General features: G+C 41.4%; 1 protein-coding gene across 5 annotated transcripts in view; it reads right to left on the bottom strand.

Moving 5' to 3' along the window:
- Window positions 1-1,745: 1,745 nt before the first annotated feature.
- The window catches only part of ncam1a (neural cell adhesion molecule 1a), a 233,470-nt gene continuing 218,833 nt past the window's right edge, over window positions 1,746-16,382 (bottom strand). For 3 of the 5 annotated variants that reach the window (XM_068715650.1, XM_068715643.1, XM_068715644.1), the window contains 4 exons: window positions 11,215-11,422; window positions 9,570-9,683; window positions 8,179-8,640; window positions 1,746-1,899 (listed from right to left, as the gene is read on the bottom strand). In XM_068715650.1, coding sequence (XP_068571751.1) covers window positions 1,779-1,899; window positions 8,179-8,640; window positions 9,570-9,683; window positions 11,215-11,422 — 905 coding nt within the window. In that variant the 3' untranslated portion in view covers window positions 1,746-1,778. The remainder of the gene's footprint in view (window positions 1,900-8,178; window positions 8,641-9,569; window positions 9,684-11,214; window positions 11,423-16,382) is intronic. The other 2 variants (XM_068715645.1, XM_068715646.1) reach the window with 1 other exon arrangement.

Raw genomic sequence — 16,382 nt, 5'->3', positions numbered from 1 at the left:
AAAGGGTGAGGTGTATGTGTGAGAGAGAAGGAGATACTAACGCAGACGGAGAGAAAACCGATTGCCCATATCGGCGACGCACACGTGAGCGGGGGGGTCGCTTCCTTTGAAGAACGTGGCTTAGTTTACGAGCGGCGGCGCGGAAGGCTAGCGGCCTCTCAGACCGAGATGAGGCGTCCACAGAGGATCCTTCATTTCTAGTTCCCCACCCCCCCGAACGCCACAGAGACCAAAACTAATACTTGGTCCTCATCAGCTCGCGAGGTTCAGCGTTCTGGTGTTTTCCGTGTCAAGACTCAATTGTGCGCCACGCTACCGGTAAATCTATCGATATAACTTAATCAACTTTCACTACAGGGCTACTTCCAAGAAGAAACAGTTGGCATTGTTTACATCCTGTAGCATCCTTGGTCATTGGTCCAGTTGATATAATATATTATTTACCAGCGCTCACGTGAACACGCTTGGTATATTTGGTCACATGGTCATTTCAATTAAACGAGTCGATGAGGACTGAAAGCAGTACGAGCTTCGTGGATTTCAGAATACAGTTTCTGTCAAATTCAGGCAAAATAAGGCAGTGTGCCTTCTTTGGAATGAGACGTCCGAGTTGACACGGTGTGACTTATGCGGTCTGGAAAAGTGGACGGATGCGGCCCCTGAAAAGGATCACGATTGTAATCTATGTGACCATTTCCTAACCCCTAACCCAGCCCAACCCTGTCTCCTAAAAATGACGCTCATATACAGCTAATTTGCAACAAGCAAATACGTTGTGAAAGAAACCTTATGTCATCCAGATCTTGATTTTTATCAACATAATAAAAACTTTAATGAACGGATCTCCAAAGTAACAATGTCATTTCTTTCATAATGTATTAGGCGGAACCATTTACCAATATACATGTACTGTATAGACATCATTTTTAGGGAGACAGGGTTAAAACCCCTAAAGCTTGACTTTAAAAGCTTCCGTTTCTCATAGTTTAGGCTCGAGGATTTCTCAGCCAGAACCTTATGGAGACAACGATTAAGAAAAAAAACAAAAAAAAAAAAACATCTAAAGAGGAACCAAATGACAGCAACATGTACAGAAATACAGTAACTTTGCAAAAACAGGCATGCTAATGTTCTAATCTCTGGAAATAACACATTGAAAAAGCTAAATAGGCAGTAACGTCTGCACATTGTTTAAACACAACAAAATATCAACAAAGGAGGAAAGACCCATAATCCATAACCACGATGATGACCATACTGCATGAAGAATAGTAGGATTGGTAATTGGTACCAGTCTTGCATGTGTGTACATTATGAGGGCAGTGATCTGTGAAGTAAAGCTACAGTCCAACCATGGTTATCTACAAGAAAATAGTTTCCGTATTTAACAATTTATCAATTTAACATAACGTACGAGAGAGAGAGAGAGAGAGAGGGTGAACTACAAGTATGAATTTTGCTTTTTTTTTTTCTGTGACAAATAAGCAAATAGAAACTGACGTAAAAGGAACTAAGGCATGTGAATGAGGTCTTTACATTTTCCTGGTCAGAAGACACCGTAGAAAGAGACCCATGAATTATTATTTTTTTTTTTTTATCTTTTTCTTTGCTTTTTTTTGTGTGTTTTTTTTCTGATGCGATGGGGTGGTGTGTGACATTGCTTTGAGGTGTCAGTGAATGTGACCCCCCCCCACCCCCCCACCCTCCCACCCCGCCATTTAACCTTAGAAACCCGCCCCCGACCACCCTCTTCTTCCCGCCGCTCCTGGGTGAGGAGATTACGCTTTACTCTCGTTGCCGTTCGTCTGGGGAGCCTCGTTGGGAACCGTCTTCACCTCGGCCGTGGCGTTCTTCACCTCCGTCTCGCCTTTAGTGCTATCGTCCTTCACAGTCTTACCGCTGTGGGGGACAGACACAGGAGCGGGGGGGGACAAAAAGAGGGGAGAATCTGTTAACAGCGAATCACCAAGTCTCTCTCTCACACACAGCTAAACTGTCTGCTCTGAGCTGCCTTTTGTGTCATTTTTTCAAAGAAAGAGGAGGAAAAAAAAAAGGTCGGTGGGGGGGGGGATGGGGGGGAAAGAACATGCGAGATGCTTTGAGGGAATTTGTTTTCCCTTCTGGAACTGAATGCATTTCACACATAATGGGATCAAGCTCACTATCCTAGCCAGACATCAAATAAGAGTACATGGATGTCACAGCTATTTTCAAGGAACAATGAATGCTGATGTGGAATGAGACGGGGCCGGTACAGTCGGCACAATGAACGGAGGAATGAAACACTGAGGCATAACCTACAACACAAACTACAACACACAAGGGGATTACACGCCGTCTGGACTGAACCGAGACACAATGGAAAGAGACTTTAAAGCCATACTTTGCTTAAGTGGAACATTTTCTGGTGTTAGCATATGCACCCTTGTTGGAAAGTATTTGTAGTGATGTGCTGCTGCAGCTGTTATGTATTGTATATTCACTGTTACGTCACATACAGTCATCTTCTTCTACTGTGCTCTGTGGCGGCTCTCAAATAGCCCTGTAAAAGTCGGAGCCACAGATTTAAAACCGAAACAGTCTTTGTATAAGTGTCTATTTACTCGATGTGATCTTTGAAGACTGTTATCCCTAATGTCACTTTAAATCATTTGTTATATGTCCATAAAAAATCATTCACAAAGACTGGGTCGGGGCCAACAGGTGGCAACCGCTCTCACTCCCAGCTCGTCAACTACCGCCGCATTGTCAGTGCCATCGACACAAGAGCTTCAACTGACCCCAAGTCACTTCTCACTGATGATACCATCAACCATGATCGTTTCCTCAACTTAACCAAGTGGTTGTGTTGCCTAAACTATCTGTAAAAACGGCAGTTTATTTTGAAAGGACACTAGGCGTGTAACAAATGACACGCTAGAGGGATGACTAGTATTTCCATCCCCGAGGTCGAGGGTTACTGGCCATGCGGAGGTATTTTTCTTTTATTCGACAATTATAACTGCAGTACAAGTTGAGGGAGCCTGAATGTGCGTATTGTTTTGATAATTGTAGCCTACTCATAACTCTGAATCTAATATGAAAACCTAGCATACGAGGAAAGGGAACAAATGAGGCAGCCTTTTTACTTCTCCTGAATGCATGCGTTTGGTCTCATTTATAAAGTATTTAACGACACATGCATAAAACATAATTGGAATTTATCAAATGTATAACTTTTTGAAATATTTGGGTTGTCTAGTCAAGATAATAGGAGGTGATATGAACACATTTGCCTCTAATTGTATAAGAGCTAGCAAAAACAATTTATTCTGATATTAGAATATTTACCATAAGTATTATATATTATATATTTAACATAAGTATTTACCTTTACTTATGTTCACCATCAGCATTACCTCAATACCAAACATGAAAATATAGAAAGAGAAAAGAAATAAGATCACCTGTTTAAATCTGCTTTTAACCTGTGTATTATTATTATTATTATTATTATTAAGATGACTTTTATTCAAACTCAAGTACTAATGTTAATATTTTCTTTTTTCAGGCTGCAGTATTATTATTATTATAGGCAGTGTTGATGCTTGGGAATGTGCTGCACGGTTTTTGCCACCAGGGAGTGCCTGTGTATCAGATAAGTAGAAGTTGAAGAAGAAATATTCTTAGCCGATGCACATGGGAGAAGTTTGCCTTCGGGGCTTTCTGCCAGAAATCTCCTAAGGTTCAGGCAACAAACCTGGTTAGGTCTGGGGAAAGAACATTAAATCAACGCTTTTTTTGGCAGAAAGCCCTGAAGGCAAATTTCCTCCATGTTGCTTCCTCTATCGTTGGTACCTGCTGTAGCAAGAAGATACAGTTTTACCGGCGGCGGAGAAGACGTGTAGGCAGACTGTACGGCGGGAACATTTGCTGGTTTGTTTTGTTAAATACAGAAAGAAAATTGCGATAAGCAAAACCACGTCCCAGCATCCGCCTTTGTCTCTGGCTGCAAACATAATCAACGCCGCGCGCATTTAATGTGGGCGAAATGGGCTCTGTTGAGTATGATATTCACACTTCACGTGCATTTTCACAACTGGAAGGCATAACTTGCGTTCCCCTGTGTGTGATGTTGTTTTTCTTTTCTGCTTTACATACATAATAATGGCAAAAATTCAACCCAGTGAAAGCATATTTTTCGACTGTTATAGAGGCCATGGTGCGACACTTGTCATGAAGTGTTAATGTGTAATAGCTGTAGACCTCAGGTTTTAAAACTAGACTTAAAGAAACAATTACTGGAAACAAAGTAAAGAAATTATAAAATCATTTAGCATGGTACACAAGAGGGTTCACTGTTTTTTTTTCTGCTCTTCTGTGCAATAAGAATTGTGTTTCCTAATAATTGATGCATGAGAAACCATGGCAACCAAAGGATGTACAACCAAATGCAAACAATTATAGTGAGAAGAACCAAAACCAGCAACCACTAGATTAAAGAAAGAATTTGTAAAAGCATTTAGCTGATATGAATATGCTAAGTTCACAGTCCAGCAGCACAACAACTCTGTTCTACTCTGTTTTGTCTATTCATTGTTATTCATTTAAGAGTTTTCTCATCTCAGTTATTTCTCACAGGGAGGTTAAAAAGATTTTTTTCCACCACATGCACATCTGCATGGTGGTGAATCGTTCTTGTATTGTGTCTCGTATTTTTAAAATGTTAAGCCTGCTAGTAATCCCATTTTTACCTTATTTTTGTCCATTATGCTGAGAATCCATCTCCCACCATCTCTTCTATAACCACCTTGCTGCGATGTCTGACCTTTAAACTGCAGCATCTATTAACGATGCCACTCTTATATCAATGGGCATCATCACAGAGATAAATTAGACTTTTAACTAATTTACTTCAAGCACCCTTTTTTTTTTTAGAACAATCCAGGCTAATGTTCTCTTGGAACACTTAAAAAAAAAAAAAGGCTCTTACATAAATCAAGAGCAATTCAAAGCTACACTAACTGGTTTAGAGCTGCTTTTGAAACATTGTTTTAAATGTGGTGTGTAGCCTGTGGAAATTGTCTGCGAAGATGGTTTTCCCACTCAAGGGAGAAAAATGGGTCCTGAGGAGGAGTGAGTCACTCAAGAACCTACAAGAAGCCTGACAAGACATTCCGCGGTTGGGGTGCAGAAGAAGGATCGCCACATAGATCAGTGGGGGAGCTGTGCTTCGGTCCTGTCGGGGAGTTATGAAGAAAAATCCCACCTATGACAGGCTTAGTTATATCAAGGTGATGTTGAGCTGACAAGAGCCCTGTTTCCAACTAGCTCTCAACTCCCCATACTTCATCACTGACATCTTCCTCTGGCCGTGTGAGTGAGCAAAGTGTAAGATGAAGGAGGAAGAGAGTGAGGAGTGATTGTCAGTAAGCCTCTGTAATTCATGCCGCAGCTATCTGGAACGTCCTCACATCGCTGCCAGAAATCAGGAACATCTGCAAACTCCTTGGGGCAAAAACTCCGTACGTAAACCATTCATAGCACCGCCGAAATGAGGGCTTTCTGCGAGGATTAAAACAGAGAAGCGCGGTGCCTTGGAGAGATTGGCATTTTAATTGGCCCGCAAAAATGAAGAGCACACAGAGCAATGGTGGTGCTGCTGGAGGTCACTCTGTGACAAGTATTTCATTTACTTGAACAAGCCAAGTTGAAGTAGTGCCGCTACATGACAGGAAAAGGACGGTATTCTTCGGTGGAGTTCCCCGCACAAAGATGTTGCTTTACTCTTTCATGGAGTAAACAAGAATCTCTCATTGTGCAGCGGGGCTCACAGACTCTAGCTGAGACTAGCTAAGCTCTGCTGTGCCAATTTGCGGCAGTTGCAACACTTTTTCAAAGGATCCTATGGATCGACACAGGCAGAGGACCAACTATTGGGATCCTATGGATCCAGAGCAGTGTCTGGCAGTCTGCCTGAAGCTAATTGTCATATAGCCTAAGCTACTGTAAGCTAGTTCATTGGGTTTTCCCCAATTGAGTTACCTTTGGTGACTGTTCTTGCGGTGTATTTGTCTAGGGCTTTTATTGTGAAAGGTAAGAATGGAAGAAGTGCGTTTTGTTGTCACGGCTGAAAGGAGTTATGATACATTTATTTCTTAAACTGCACTGCAACTATTATTCTGTTTTTAGCTTTTTAGTGTTTTAATGACTGTTTTTGATGTTTCTTAATTGTTTTTAAATCTCCTTTTCTTTTGCTGCTTTTAATGGTTTTATGTGAAGCACTTTGAATTGCTTTGTTGTTGAAATGTGCTATACAAATAAACTTGCCTTGCCTACATATATATATACTGTACATGCAAATGAATTGCACGAAAAAAAAAGGCCTTAACATAGCAGATAATATAGACTTGTAGCTATTTAAAATTAGCCGTCAACTCAAACTGCAAGAGTAGAATGCAAATTTGCTAACACTATAAGGATAAGTGTGTGATTTGAAGAACTTCTTAAATATATTATTCATTTATTTTACCATCACTTGCATTAGTTATGATGATATCGTAGTCGTAAGTACCTGGGAACGCCGTAGCATAACCACAGTTAACAGTGAAGTAACAGTTGAGACAGATTATCTGAACCACTTTTTTTTTTTTTGAGGTTAAGGTATTTTCACACCAAAGTGCAAATCCTTGTGTTTCTATAAAGTCTAGCACTCCAACAATATTCTTCTGCGTGATGAAAAGTGCGTGTGGTGCAGGAGTCTATACACTTCTCGATCTACTTGGCAGTCGCCACCACAGACTGAGGTCACCTGTAACAACACAAGTCTTCATATCTCCTCTTTGCGCTCATATACAACGAAGATTTACGGGCCCTATAAACAAGTACAGTAAAAACTTCATGGCTCTTCACTGCCGTCGTCGTCTCGCCAATATAGGATGAACTCAAAATTGTCTTTTTCAATTGCTAAGATAGAGCTTGGACAGTTGCTGACTTGATGCAGAGAATCAAATGAAATAGAAATAGAATATTAGGAGTGTCTTATATCTTTGTTTAACAGTTTTAAAAACAAAGTGAATGGATAGCCGACGTTGTATGAGAGGTTAGAAGGAGGAGTTTCTGAGTAAAAACCTGTGGAGCTAACATCATGTCAGACTCATGTCAGCATTGCTGAAGACCTGGAGTGAAAACAAGGTGTGTTAAAAAGCGACCGACCGAATAAACACAGAGATAATGTGGGTGAAATATAAAGAAGCTGTATGGTGGGAGAAAAGTCGACTCCATCAAGTGAGCCAACAAACAGGTGGAGGGTGAAGGTGAAATGAAGACAGGCATACACTAGTGGCATCCCAATGCATTTGTATTTGTGTGCCAACTATCTGTATGGCCAACATCTGGCATTCTTAAAAGGAAAAGTCCACCCTTAAATGTTCATAATCATCAACCATAGAAGCCAAAAAACTTTTGCTTATTTTCCAATTTTCACCGCCAAGAAAAGACCTTCAATAACAAGTTAATGTACGTATAACCTGTTTTTTTTTTTAATCAACTGGGGATGCTCTATGACAAATTATATTAATTAAAGTTGATTACCCTATTCCCCTGTGGTGTCTTGCAAAATGTATGGAATTTTACAAAACATTTAAAGGATATTTTCTCTAAATTTGATTTTTTTTTTTTGCTCATACTCTGAGCCAGATATCTCCACTTTGGTTTCCCTTTGATACATTAAACTTTCCAGTTTCATTCTTATCTATATTCTGAAGGCTTTTACTGAGGGGTTTGTTCGTATATCATCCACAGCCGGATTTAAAAATGACTAAAATCATGTCAGAAATTCTTTCTTTTAACCTATGCACCAGGGGAGTCTCCGCCTTAAATCAACTTTGTTTTGCTTATGCTTAAATATAAGTAAATATTGAAATGCTTGAATATAATAAAACCTATCGAAAGCTTGGGAAGTTTTTGGAAATAATAAGCTTGATAATAATTTAACACACATACACACACCTAAAAGTTTCCTTCTGTTCCTGGCAGGTGCAAAGACGTTCATGTCGGTATATGACACCAAAAACAGTGTCTGCATTTGAGGGTGAATTTTTCCTTTAACAATGACTCACTTGTGGGCTACAGGGATGCTACCAGAGCAGAGGTGACAAGGTGACAAGGTGAGGAACGGGGTTATGGAAGTGTTCATACTCATTGTGGGCTGGTGTGGTCGAGTCTGTGCACGGGGCATTGGGTGCATCCTTGGCCGGGCCGTCTACTTGTAAGTCCTTATTCTGGGCGCTGTCAGGGGCTTTGACTGTGTCAGGCTGGCTCTGTGGCCCGTCGGCATTAGCGGAGGGCGGGCTGACTGGCTCTGAGACGGGGGGTGTTGGGTTGGACGAGGGGGGAGCTTTAGGGCTGTCGCTCAGGTCGACCAGGGGCCCAACATCAGGTTGGGTGTTAGCATTAAGCGGACTGGACTGGGCAGCAGGGCTGTTTTTGGGGGAGGCCTTGGCGGGGGCGGCTTTGGTCGGGCTGGAGGCGCTGATGGTTAGCGCGGTGCTCTCGCTAGCAGGACTGCTCTGCGCCGTGCTAAAGCTCTCAGCAACTGAGTTAGTGGCAGTGGAGGGGAGCAAGTTTACCACGGTGGAGGTGGTGTCTGCAGCAGCAGGCCTGTTTGGTGGGGAGGGGCAGGACAAACAAGGGAGAAGAGGGAGGAGTGAGCACACATAGAGAGCCACGAGAAAAGTGAAGGAAAAAAAGAAGAAGGACAATAGAAATAAAGGGGGAGAGGGAGAGTGCAGGTCAGGGGATAAACAAGGCAGAGTGAGTGCTACTGTGCTGCAGTGAAAAAGTAAAAATCTGCACAATCAAAAATGTTAGCGACAAAATATTTGTGGAGGGGTAAACAAAAAGAAATAATACAACAGTGAACTACAGAAAGGAGGTGGGAGTTTGGGGAATTAGAATGCTAATATGCTTTTTTTTCCCCATAAAGGGACAAAGCTGTTTGTCTGAAGTGTCAGCCCCACTTTGGACTAGCTTCAACTCCGCTGAAGATTGGTGTTGAGTTGTTGGTTTGATTATTCAGTCGCACAGATGTGTAAAAGTAACAACACCAACTTAAATGATCTGTACTGGGGATGTCTTTAGTCAGGGACACATTTTCTCAAATACTACTGGGAGAGCAGCATGAAAATATGAATTGACACAACACTAAGTTGTACTTATCAAGTTACAAAATGATGCCTTTTAAAGTCAAAATTACGAGTTAAATAATGAATATTTCTTAGTCGAAACTTAGCGCATACACATGGCTGTGATGGTTTAGTGGTCATGCATCCAGACCTGGTCTAAATCTGTGACTAATAGTCTTGTACTTTACAGTATAATCAGTTCAGCATGGTTTGCACCCGTGTCCTTCACATGAAATACATTGTGTCAGTACTACCCTATGGTGTTTACACTAAATCTAGTCTGGGCCTGGCCAGAACTGATTGTAACCCAATGATTTGGTTCACCTCTCGATGAAGATTTCATGCAGGTAGGCCAAAGTCTGGGACACTCCCTAGACTGAGGAAGTGGTCCTGCTCCATACTCACTCGGGTTCTGTTAAGGGCGTGGTCTCGTTGGGCTCGGTGGGACCCCCTCCTTGGTTTGGGGTTTGTTCTTCCTCCGTTCTCACCTCAACAATTGGCTCCTTAGACTCATCTTTCCTGTTGTCAGATGGCGACGGACAGTTAGCCAACAATAACTTGATCTCCTCTTAATATGTTAAACATCGACGGCTCCCAGAAGAGCATGGCCTTCTATGCTTCGGTCACAGCGGTACACAGTGACACTATCTACCCTCTGTAACACATGTAACAGGAACGTCTACATAACGGAACAGTGTGGTGATCAGAAACAATGTGGTTATAACATGCGAAAGCACCGGCATCGACCTTGAAGCTGTACCACACTCTCTGTAATTCCCTCATTCCACCATTTGATCATCCTCCACCTGCAGGCTCTGATTGTAGGCTTCCCCTGGGGGCTCGTCTGTTATCGTCGCGCTGCTCTCTGATTGTGCCGAGCTTTAAAGTGTTTTCTAGCTGGGAGTGACATGTTAAGATCTAAAGTGCCAAATATCAGCGCTGTACATATTTAATGTGAGCCGTTTAGCTGAAATATCTATTTGTTGTTGAAGTTCACAGCTGGGAGACAGTGAGAGACAGTCAACACGTTTAACGGAATTTTGATTAAACAAAGGCCAACATGGAATCAATTCATTTTGACACGATTAGATGTTTACAAAGGTCTAATTCTACATTCTATTTTTAGGACTAATTCAACATTTTCAACAATTTCAATCTGTTCATTTGAACACTTTTGAAGTTGTAATTTCAATTGTAATGATCAAAGCATCCCTGCTCTATTAATATAATCATATAATGTTATCAAAATAATAATCTTTGAAAGACAGGATGTAGTTGCTGAGCTAAATGAAATATTATGTACATGAAAATATGTAGTAGAGATGGAGTGAATCCAGTTTACTGAACTGGACTGGCAATAGGTCCAGGAAGTGTTTAGCCCAGTTCAGCACAAAGACAACAAGCACTGGTGAACAAAGAGGCTACAGCTTCAAGTAACACCTATTTATACTCTGTACATTCTGTGAATCATACAACTAACATACTTCAATTTTATTAAGGCTTAAAGTTATGCATAGTTCAGCGTTTTTGTTTTTATTAAAAGACACTTTAGGAATCGTCCGTTATGTTTTGGTTTTTTTTCTGTTTTTCTATCCCCAAAATTAGCCTCCCAATCAGTATCACAGCTGCTGACTAAGCGTTTGTTAAACCAAAGGTACTGGAATTCGGTTCAATACGGTACGGGTTCCTGAATGCATTAACTGATCTCAGTCTTCTCATCTCACTCTGTTGCCACGTTTAATGCGATCAATTCTTTTGGAAACTTGGAGCAGCTAAAAACAAGCTGTAAACACTTTTGACATCATAGTGTAGAGTTTTTATGATGAACATGTTAGTAAACGATTCTGTTTCCAGCTCAAACAAAACATTCTAATTCATCTTGAGTCACGTTTGTGTCCACCTGAAGAATTTAAGTTCAACATCAAGTCCCTTTTTTTTTTAGCTCTGCTTTGGTCTCCACCAAGTCGCTAACTTTGCCTCGATGTCGAAACGTCCTTGAGAAAAGCTGCCAAAAACAATGAGCTGCAAGACGCTAATGTTGTTCACTTACGTGAATGCTGCCTGGCCCTCCTCAATGTCCTTGCTCTTAGCGCCGGGTCCGGCCTTCCCACAGAAGTTCACAGCGATGCACATGAGGAGCCCACACTTGTTGAGGAAGTAGCAGGTGACGTCCACGCCCACCAACAGCAGGAAAAAGACAACAATGAGGATGCCTACGATAGCTCCGGTGCCCAGGCCTGAGCCACCGACCGCGGCATCTGAAGGACAAGGACAGGGAGAGGGGAATACACAAGCAAAAACAGGCAGGAAAAAAAGAGGAGGAGAAGAGGAGTTAGGGGAGAGGAAAGGGTTTAACATGAGGGAGAGGGGACAGAAAGAAAGTTAGAAAGAGAGAGGGAGAGAGAGAGATGATGAGGAATGCAGTCAAGCTTTTAATAAACCGCTTCGGGTTTCAGCCGTCACAACCTCAAGTGTGTCGCTCTTTCGGCGGGAAGTTGGGAGACACGTCACACGAGAGCCATCGGGAAATGAATACATTGAAACGATAGTGAAACCATCCCTGCTTTCATTATAGCTACTTGATATTTACTTTTGAAAAATCATCATGGCCGACACACTTGAGGTGTTCAATTTCACACACAATCACAGGACTTCCAGGGAAGAAATGGAGTTGGCTTGTATACTATATACAAACAAATATTATATTGCACTGTACTGTACACACTACTTTCACACTAGTCATGTTTTGAGCCATTCGTGTCTTGACTAACTTTCTTATTGGGATACATTTAGAAAGACATTCTTGCAAGCATCCGTGTTCATACCCTAGATTTACAGAAGCAGACCACTCGAGTAGACATAAATGGTAATTACTATCTATTTGCTAGAAATATATCATAGAAAAACAAACAACGCAACTGATTGTTCCTCAAAGATAATATAGGGGATGTGGGTCATAGGACAGCCCCCCCCCCCCCCCCCCCACTCTTACACTCCCTACAAAGAGACTAACCACACCGAATCGTTTTTACAGCTGCTTCGAAACTTTCTTAAGGAACGTAAAGGTTAGAAAAGGTTATCTGAGCAGCTGTTTATCTCAACATACGCAAGCTGTCAACACATTTAGAATTCCACTTTGAGGGCAAAGGTTATTTTCTCTGTCAGATTATTCCATACAAACAAATGTACGTGCAGTTTTATAGGCGGGATGGAATAAGCAGGATTTGGAGGTCCAAGGCTGGCTCAGGGCTTTGCGGCTTTGCATTTCAACGACGGCTTTCGGATAGCTCTCATCGTTGGTTTTTTTGGCATTTGATGAACAAACCTGGGCGATCAAATGGTAGCCAAATTTCCATCTTTGCATGCAACCAGCAAGTCCATCTTAGCAGGAAAAGCTCAAGATTTCTTTGAGGAAAACTTTGACCTCTGTCAAGTTTTGCCGACAATTATTTTCTTTGTCCTCTATTCACTTTTGGAAAAATCCTGACAAGAGATTGAACTGTCAAAAACACACAACATGCAGCCCGATTTTCACTTTACGGGGATAAAACACAAGCTACTTACCACAATACTTCAAACAGGGAAAAAAACCCACTTGTGGTACAATGCTTACTTACTGACTCACAGTGCATTATGGATGTGAATGGTTTTCAACACATCTTTTTTTGTTATTCTTACTCCGGGGGCCCATTTAAGTTGAATCGCAAAGAGAATTGGGAAGTATTTTTGAGTGGAAAACAAAACATCTATTTCTGTTTCCCGAGGGAATCAAAATGAGTGCGATTGGATGTCTCCAGGTTGTTGCTCCTGTGCTTCAAAGGGGATTTGCATGAAGTTGAATCTTTTCAACTTACCCACATTGTGCTGCTGGGTGCCTTTTCAGCCTTTTGAGTAGTGGTGGGTGGTATGTTTTTCATAGTGGCCACCTTGATGTTGTCCAACTAAAAGGACATGAAGGTAGAACCACAGGACGCAGAGCCGGCTTTTCACACAGACTTTTCAGAACCCAATGACAGATTAAGGCTTTTTTTTTTGGTGAAATGAATGTCTCTCTTACATTAGGGAGGCTCTGCTTGAGGCAGTAAAGATTGTGGCTATCACTTGCAAGTGTCTGTAAAGGATCAAGGGCTCATCAACCTGTCTGAGGAGAATGTGAGCGCTGCAGGTTGAGGAACATCTCCTGAATCTATGTAAACTGATAATACCCTCGTCCTTGAAGATGGGGATGAGGAGCAGGAAATAGACTCAATGCGATATATGTTTTGCAGGTCTGTATCACTGGACCTACAGTATGAACAGTATGAACGCAGCATATAGAGCATTTTCTTTTTCTTTTCTTTTTGGTATGGGTTTTTGGTTAGATGCCTGAAATGAGGTCTCGAGAATATGGAAGCTTAAATGGTTGCTTACTAGTGGCTAAGTGAGACTACAAAACGTCAACACTACCAACTAGTCCGCCTAACAACTCACACGGTGTTGCTAATTTGTAGCTTAACGTTAGCTTCTTACTTCTGCCAATTGTAGTAACTATTCCAAAATCATTGTGTTCATCTGTGAAGATTAACGTGCTGAACAAAACGTGTATGTATCATAAACTTGTGCTTATTTTCTGCAATAATCCAGAATCCAATGGATGAATCCCATTGGCTTTTTGTAGAGGGAACTAGCGTCAAGCTAACTTCTGAGGTTGGCCGACAAAAAATACATCATCCCCTGCAGTGCTTGTCACAGCTTTGTAAAAATGGTTAAAAAAAACTATAAGGGTTTTGTACCCTGAAATTCTCGGCCCAGTTATCACAGACACTAGGCCAAATGTAGACGATGTTCCCTCACATCAACATATTTACTGCAGCTACAACACAATTTGGTCCAAACCATCCAACATGAACATCAGGATTTATTTTTTGGTCAGAATTCCTGTGCCAGGACGTCTGGAGCTTCCCTTTTTTACGAGGCTGATTTATCACAACAGAAACCGGTTTCTGCACCGCCTCAACGGACCAGATCATAATGCAGCAAGTGGGTTGTTACACTGTTGCTTGTTTATGTTAAAATTACAAGAATAACCAACTGTAGGATGATTAAAGACCCAGTGAAATTAATCTTCTAATCCCTGCGTTAATGGTTCCGCTATCTCTTCGTATCTCATCTCTCTGCCTGTAGAATATTGAAGCATTTTCCAGAGACTCGTCCTGCGCTTGGGAACGCACATTATCCAATCAAATGGGATTTGGGGCGACCAGCTAAACCCTTCCATCATTTAAAAACCACACTTGACTGTTAACACTTGACTGAACCATTATAAGTTCACATTTTGACTTTGACATGGCTCTCATGATATTTTGCTAATGTTTTAAACTGTGTATGTCGTGATGAATATGTCCAGGCCACTCATTTTAACCATGGCTTCCATTATATTCTACATTGGTCCAGTTTATTTGACACATTTACCACTGACATTTCAAATTTCCAGACTTTACGAGTTGACAAGCCCTGCCTGAACGCACCGTTAAAGTAACTGACACAAATCAAGGCAGATGAGGACCACAACTCTCTGGGCCTTTGAAGTGGGACAGTCCTGTGACCCACATTCAGCTTTAAAATACCGATTCCAAAATAGAGGTCTTTTAAGACAGCCTTTCACGATGCACAATTTGCACTCGGGGGAACTTCTTGAAACCTTGCGGACAGCCATTGTGGCACAGGCTTTGCGACATGACAAATCTAAATTATTCAAACATGTTTACTGCACCTGTGTGACAGAAAGCACAGCCATGGTCAATCATTTGAATAAAACATCTTCATACGCTCTCTGAAGGCTGTGATCAAAATAGCAGGAGCGTGCCACAGCTCCGTGGGCTTATAGGTGGCTGCAGTGTTGCAGACAACACTTGTTTTTCCTATGCCAATTGCTTCATTTGCATTTTAACAGGCACAATAAATCACGTGGCATGTATTCAGTGCCAGGAGGGGAGGGGGAGGGGGGGGGGGGGTTCTCTCACACAAATCTTTGTGTCAGCACGGACTACAGAAACATTTCTCTTTACAGGCTTGTCAGGTACAGTACTGAGCCGGTTCCACCAGAAGTCTGCTGATAACGGACTGCATGTGATGAGCCTCAATTTCACTGAAAACCACACATTACCTGAGAAAATCAATAACTGGTCACTGTCCAGCATAGACAATCTGTCAGACTCTTGTGCTAGTACATTGATGAAAAACTTTTATATTGGCAGTCAATTTACACATCATTATAGCACCAGAAGACGCATTTAAATACTGATTGGAAAGCGTAGGACTGTATGCATGAAGACTTTTACATTTCATTTCTCAAACTCCGGCCTGACAAACTCATTTTTGTAAAACATGCCATGTGATTTAATTATCTTAAAAAATCCATCAGTTTCTAAAGACACTGAATATGTCAGGCTGAATTTAGGGGAAACGGTTATGAAATAACTTCCACGATATTTATGGATGATAGATTGCTCCAGCTCAAAACAACAAGGTCAAATCTAAATGAAAGTATTCATCAGACGGTGGAAGTACAGTTAAAGCAGCCTCCTAAAAATGACAGTCTCATACAACAAAACTGCATTGTACATTTTGTAGGTTTTAAATGAGTTCACAGAAGTCCACATAGGGATGATATCAGAGTGGTGCATTGCTCTAAAAACACAGGATACTGCTGTTCATGTCACGTCTGAACCAAGTATACCTAAAATAACCAAGTACTTTTTTAGTTTTTGTGTTGTTTCAGTTTCATAGTCACTTTAAACCAAATTTATAGTGATGTTTTTTTTACCTATATAACGATTCTATTTTTAGCAAGTTGTGTCATATTTCGATTTACTACATTCATTCACGTTTTAAAACTCGGACCTTGACCTGAGAAATTGAATTGAGAGTGTGATTCAGTCGTATGGGAATGTCATTTCGTAGGAGACATTTAAACGGCAGCAGTGAGGCAAAACTCATTTCACTAGACGGACCACACACTGAAACATCAATAGATCAATTCTCTGTGCACTTCAAGCGCTGTTGTACATGGCAGAGACAACAAAAACTCCCAAAACGCCTGGCACATTATATAGTAGAGGAGCAACACTGCTGAAGACGAAACAACCAAATTTGAGGAGCAATATAGAGCAGACAGAGAGGACAAGATGGTTCGACCGAGGTGTAAAACAGGCCATGTCTTTGAGGTTACTATACTAG

This window comes from Cebidichthys violaceus, unplaced genomic scaffold (assembly GCF_023349555.1).
Source record: "Cebidichthys violaceus isolate CVI_PGR_0920_01 unplaced genomic scaffold, fCebVio1.0.p SCAF_20, whole genome shotgun sequence".
Taxonomy (NCBI): Eukaryota; Metazoa; Chordata; class Actinopteri; order Perciformes; family Stichaeidae; genus Cebidichthys; species Cebidichthys violaceus.
The sequence above is the reverse complement of the archived record's forward strand: the minus strand, read 5'-3'. Positions and strand labels throughout refer to the sequence as shown.